The 6,841-nt window shown below is 37.2% G+C and overlaps 1 protein-coding gene across 1 annotated transcript; it reads right to left on the bottom strand.

Moving 5' to 3' along the window:
• Positions 1–885: 885 nt before the first annotated feature.
• On the bottom strand, positions 886–3,614 carry LOC111801535 (protein kinase PINOID-like). The gene is made up of 2 exons (XM_023685557.1): positions 2,613–3,614; positions 886–1,940 (listed from the first exon to the last, which is right to left on the bottom strand). Exons 1-2 carry the CDS (start codon positions 3,203–3,205, stop codon positions 1,136–1,138), a joined length of 1,398 nt encoding a protein of 465 aa, XP_023541325.1. The 5' UTR covers positions 3,206–3,614; the 3' UTR covers positions 886–1,135.
• Positions 3,615–6,841: the final 3,227 nt, after the last annotated feature.

Here is a 6,841-nt window from a genome sequence, read left to right as displayed (position 1 = left end):
CTTAGAAAATCCAAAAATTTTACAAGATCCTCCAAAAGATGAGAAAAAATCACGAGAATAAACAAAAACAGGGCAAGATCAGAGTTAAAACGAGAAAAATCACACAAAATTGACCAAAGTCGATTTGGTTGGATCGGACTAGTCGGTTCAGCCGAACCAGGCCAGACCGATCATCACTCACCTAGATCAATGCCTCTGCATACGAGTGCTTCTCGATTTGTCTCCCACCTTCGTCACATTCTCGAGAGTAGGGTTAGTAAGGCCGTTATTGCTTTATAAGATTGTTAGTGGTTCTCAACCGAAAGATTAAAAAATTTGTTAATGCTTCAAATAGTCTTCAATATGCTCTATTTACGACAACAAAAATAATTTAAAAGTATACTTTTAAGATTTTTCATTTGAAAGAAACTCTCCTATCAAGTTAATCGTCCTCATATAACAACAAAAACATATCATGTATCGATATATTATCGATAAGGACGCAACAAAAACATATCATACATCAATACATTATTGATAGAACATAGTATGGTAATCGATTTCAGTTTCATTGAATTTGAGACTCGTTTCAAGATAATCTTAAAAAACGAGCATACTATGATTCAACATGCTTGTCATCAATCAATTAGTTCAAATTTGATATTAAACTTTCACATAATCTCTTATAACAAACTCATCAACATACTACAAGCATTGCTTAATCTGAAGTTTTGATTCAGACTGTTATTTTATTCATCTCAAACTCCGTTAATAATGAGTACTAAATTAGGTGAAAATATGAATGCATTTGAAATTAGATAAATATAATATCATAAATTGAAAATCAATTTATATAATAATTAATAAAAAAAAATTTTTTTACTAATTTTTAACAAATATGTTACCTTAAAATGGTTCATTTAAACGATTTAGATTAAGCACCCTATCTTATACAATACTTTTGCAACTACATTGTATTTGCTTTCATTTATTAAAATTACATTATTAAAAAAAAAAAAAATCTCAAAGTCGATTAGAAGAGGTGGAAAATAGGAGCAGATCGAATATATACACGCTTTGATCGTAATCTACCGGTGACAAAATACGGAAGTTAGGTTGCGCCACGAGGCGTTGGATCCCGCCATCGTTGATTAATTCAGAAGTAATCGAACCCGCCCGAATCAGCTGCCTTTTCCATGGATTTGGCCACCGGCGTCGCCTTCCACCGTCGTACGCCGGGGACCTCTGGCGGCGTGAGAGACCGAATGAGAGCGAAGTTAAGGCCTTTGAAGAATGGATGCTTCTTAATGTCGGCAGACCCGCGTTTTGAACCCAATCTCCGGGTCGGGTCCTTGTTGAGCAAACCGGATATTAGATCCCGCGCGTGGTGCTCAAGCGCGCCGGATGTCTCGGCGGTCGGAAACGTCAACGGCTTCTTAATGATGTTTCTTAGCGTTGTCTCATTGGATGAAGCTGCAAACGGCGTCCGGCCGAAGATCAACTCATAGAGAAATACGCCAAAAGCCCACCAGTCAACAGCGTTGCCGTGTGACCCGCCAGCGGCAACTTCCGGCGAGACATACTCGTGAGTACCGACAAAGGAGCAGGACCGAGCAGAGACGGGTTCAGCAACGAAGAGCCAGTTCGGGGTCAGGGTTTGGACCTTCCGTGACCGGAAAAGCCGATTGTAGAAGCAGGAAAAAGGGCTGGTAGTAGCGGCGGAGGCGGTGGATGCAGTGTTGGTTTTGGGGGACGCCATCGCATCGGGGAATGCAGGATTTGGGGAGGAATCCGGCGATTCAACAGCCGGAGTGGCGTCGGAGCAGAGAGATAGATCGAAATCCGACAGCATGATGTGACCGTCCGATCGGACAAGGACATTCTCCGGCTTAAGGTCTCTGTAGATGATTCCAAGCATGTGAAGGTACTCTAAAGCAACGAGAACTTCAGCAGCATAAAACCTGAAAATTAAGCATAACATTACAGATAAATCACCAAATTACAGGATAAGAAATTCAGGTTTCTCAGTTTTTGGGTATTTTGTTCTATAATATTGTATTGCAGTACAGAGATTTTGCTTGTACATAAAGCAAGCAACACCATAATACAAAACTAATATATAGATGTATATATATATATTCACAGTTCATGTTGCAGTAATTGCTTGAACAAGAACAGAAGTAAAATAATCCTGATCAAGAAGAGAAAACCAGAGGATAATATAATCGAGCCCACACTCAATGAAAATGGAAATTGTTTTAAATATTAGCAAAAGAATGCGGCAAAGTCAGAAGATATCCGAGCAATTTCGTCTGCAGAGCAGAGTGATTTTATAAATAAAAAAAAGGAATAAAGAAATAATAATTTCCATTGAAGGAGACATCACAGAAAGCTAAAGCAGACAAGATTGTAACATCTCAGGTTTCACATCACAAGCAAACAAAAAATATACTGAAAACTGCAAAATTAATTATGTACATGTTGCATATTATCTTTTCAATTTCATACAGAGAGGATGATTGTTTTCAATCGTTCCAGAAGAGTTACAGCTTTCCAAGAATCTACATGGTATCTCAGTATTTGCAGTGATGAATTTTAGCATATACGATTTTGTTTTTATGGACATGAATTACCTTGCGGAGCTGAGAGAGAAGCGTTTACGCGGCTGTCTATGGCGGAGAGAATGCAAGTCACCGCCGGAACAGAACTCCATGACGATGCAAGAGAAATGAGACGCCTCAAACTCAGCGTAAAGAGTAGGCAAAAACGGATGATCGAGCATCTTCAATATTTTTCTCTCCATTTCCGCCCTCTGCACCTTCTTCTTCAATTCCAACGCTTCTTTATCCACCACTTTCATTGCGTACAAACACGAATCGTCATCTTCATCGTCATAGCCACCGTCGGTCAATTTCCGCAACTGGCATAGATAAACCGTACCAATGTCGCCAGCGCCGATGCGACGAAGAAGCCGAAAATCACGGAAAGTAAGCTTGGATTTCCGTCGACGAATGGCGGAGTAAGCGAAATCAGACGATCGATGAGGCTTCAAATCGAGACTCCCCGGCGAGAATCGGGAGGTAGGAAAATCAACCGCAGCATCAAACGAGAGACGACTGAAGCTACTACAACTTTCACTACTCATAGAGTTCTGACTCGAATTCGAATTAACAGCTGCTTCGTAACCTAACTCCGCGTCTGATCCTCGAGCGAGCTCTTCTAACATCTTATATTAAAAAAAATCCCCAAAAAATCACAGAACGTTGAAACAAGGCGGCAAGAATGAACGGAATCTAAAAAAACACTGTGCGCTTACAAAAATCGGCCGAAAAAATTACAGAATCAAAACAGAAACAATGAATCGAAGTTGTTCTATGGCATTCGAATCAGATACCAGAAGGAAGAAGAGAACAGGATTAGTTTGGTTTGGTTAGGATGAGGAAGAACAGTTGAGAGTATTTCTTGTCGTGAAGCGGAATCAGAGATTGCAGGCTTTAATTTCGATCGGAGCTGAAAATTAGGGTTTGTGTAGCAGAAGAAAGAGGTCTGTTCTTGTTGCAGAAGAAAGAGAATACGGAAGAAGAAGAAGAAGAAGAAGAAGAAGGGAAGTTGTCTCTGCCGCTTTCTTCTTTCTCTCTCTGATTCACACAGAACCTATTTTAGAGAGAGAAAATTAAACTAAAATGAGCGATGGAAGCGCGAGAAGTAGCTGTGTGGGTATTTATGCTTAGGTGTACGGACGCTTTGATTCCTAACCATGGTTAAAACTTCAAATCCCCCTTTTAACCATAGTTTACTTTACCAACATGTTCATATAATCTATCAGAGTCCCGTCTTGAACAAAGTAGATAATTTCTCATCAAATAGCGATGAAAAGACGGGAATTAAATAGGAAGCAGGGATGGGAATGAGAAAGACTTCCTCGTCCCTGCCGAATAGACATCTCTACTCAATCAAGAGAGTGGGGAATCACCATCCCGATCTCCACAAAAATAAACGAGAAATTTCGTACCGACCGAAATTAGATAGGAGGTGGGGACGGGAATGAGGAAGACTTTTCCGTCCCACCGTCCCTGTCCTGCCCAATAGACATCTCTAACCTTAATCGAACTTATATACTCAATTATAATCCGTAGAGTCCCGTCTTAAACGAAGTAGATAATTTCTGAGAATAACCACCATGATCCCGGTATAAATTTAAATTTTTGTACAGACAAGAATTAAATAGGAGGTGGAGACGGGAATGAGAAAGACTTCCCCGTCCCTGCCTAATAAACCTCTCTAATCATAATCGAGAGAGTGGGAAATCACCATCCCGATCCCCACAAAAATAAATGAAAATTTTCGTACATACGGAAATTAAATAAGAATGAGAAAGATTTCTCCATCTCTGCCCAATCCCGAAAAAGAATAAATAAAGTATATTAAATTTAAATTTTATGAGAATAAAATTGTAAAATTTTAATTTATAATTAGTAATAATAAATTAGAATATTAAATTTCTAATTTATATGTATAGATTAATTGATATTTTATTTATGTTGGAAAAAGAATATATATTAAATAGTAGAATGGCACTCAAATTTTTGTCGTGGTTTAATTGAATTAAATGAGACGTGACCTCTATTTATTATGCCATTTGTTTCTGAATTTTTTTTTACAATTTTTTTTTTTCTTTTGCAATAAATAAAAAGATTAGTCAAAAGACTCGGTAATTGTTGATGAAGTCCCCGATCAGTTAATGTTTATAATTAAGGAATACTATCTCTATTGTTGGATGAAAGTCAATCCGAGAGTTTTATCTCATGAACCCGAAACAGAACTGAGTCAATTTGAGTTCAGAAAAATGAATCCGACCCAACCCTTATAGTTCGAGTTGGGTTGGTCCGGATTGTCAAGATGAACACCCCTGAAAAAAATTGAAAACAAATGCTAAAATTACAAAAATACCCTCCAATTTAAAGATTTCTCAACTTCTCAATAAAATAAAAATGAACCCGACCCAATCCTTATAGTTCGGGTTGGGTTGGTCCGGGTTGTCGGGATGAATGTACACCCCTGAAAAAAATTGAAAACAAATGCTAAAATTACAAAAAAATACCCTCCAATTTAAAAGTTTTCTCAACTTCTCAATAAAAATGAACCCGACCCCACTCTTATAGTTCGGGTTGGGTTGGTCCGGGTTGTCGGAATGAATGTACACCCCTGAAAAAAATTGAAAACAAATGCTAAAATTACAAAAATACCCTCCAATTTAAAGATTTCTCAACTTCTCAATAAAATAATTTGGTTCATTATTTACGATCATCTATTCAACAGGTTTTAGTTCTTAAATCAAATTTAATTAAACGATTGATTAAGATGGATTAGGACTAAAAACATACTTAATTAAGAAAGCCTCCTAGGGTTTGAAAACATTATTATATGGATGTGACTAAATTAAAATTAAAATTAAAATTATGATTAAAAATAAGTAGGGACATAAGAAACATGCATAAGCTTGTTGTAGGGGCAAAAGTGGAATTAATAAATTTGGATCTCAACACCCTAATTAAGTGTATTCCAACTAAGTAACATGGGCAAGATTGGTAGGTGCAAGTGTTTTCATTTTTTTTCTTTTTAAATTTGATGGTTAAATTTTGTAGGTTTAATAATGGATTAATTAGATATATTATTTTCGTTTTTCTTATATGTCATCGTGTCATTAGGTCGGGTCGGTTTCTATGTAAAATTGAAAAAATAATTTATTTGGGTTTAGCTCGACACTCGAGTAAATAAGAGGTGTTGTAGAATAGATCATATCTGTACATAGTAAGATGATCTACTGTTTTACTTGTTTCTTACCATGAATCGAGGAGAATCTATGATTTCTTGGTTTGTTACAATGTAATCCTCATTATACACATCTATAAATACATAAGGTCGTGACCTATATAGGTCACAGTGTCGTTCAACCTAACACTCGAGTAAATGAGAGGTACTTGAATGAATCGAAACGACATCCAAATGAGAGCAATTTTAATAACATAAGCTATCACGACGTACGAAAAATGCTATTGAAAATGCTATAAAAAGTCTACAATAGCATTTTTCGTATGCTATCATATTCATTATTTATTGTAGTGAATAGTGTCACTAATCAAGTTTGAAGGCAACTATTTGATGAATCAACTTAGATCTAAAAATTTATGTATATTACAAATAGAGATGTCTAATTACTTATTGAGCGGGTCCCATGAGATGAAGATTTTTCGTTTGAACGAGAAATATATGAGAGAATGAGGAGAGATTTCTATCTGTTAGATAAATGGGTCGGGGACAAGAATTATATTCCCCGTCCCTTTCTCCACCCAATTCCTTGACTCACTCCCGTCCCTGCCCAATACCTCGATTTGCTTCGTCCCCGCTCCACTTCAAACAAAGACTTTTTCAGTTCTATTTTCAAGTTTCATATGCTTTGTCTTCCAACCTCGGGTGGGTTTAATGTCTTGCTTTCATTTGTTTGATTTGTGTAATAGCAAATGTTTTTTATATTTACCAAAGTGTATACGTTAAATAATTTCTTTAAAATGACTATTTTTTTAAAAAAAAATATAATAAATTGGGAGAAATTTCCGTCCTCACCAATTCCCTGTGAGGAATCTCTGCCTAGATCACCGCAAAAAATAAATGGAAAATTTCGCTCGGAGGGAGAATGACATAAGTGGAGGGGATGGAGACCGAAAAGGCTCCTCGTCCCCGCCACGCCCCGTTGACATCTCTAATTACAAAGAGAAAGAAGAAGGAAGTCACTTCAAAACATTTGGGTGCTCGATGAGCTTTGCTGGCTTCTCCTGACCTCGTCCTNTCGAAAGGGAAAGCC

The sequence above is a fragment of the Cucurbita pepo genome, chromosome LG09 (genome assembly GCF_002806865.2).
Source record: "Cucurbita pepo subsp. pepo cultivar mu-cu-16 chromosome LG09, ASM280686v2, whole genome shotgun sequence".
NCBI lineage: Eukaryota > Viridiplantae > Streptophyta > Magnoliopsida > Cucurbitales > Cucurbitaceae > Cucurbita > Cucurbita pepo.
The sequence above is the reverse complement of the archived record's forward strand: the minus strand, read 5'-3'. Positions and strand labels throughout refer to the sequence as shown.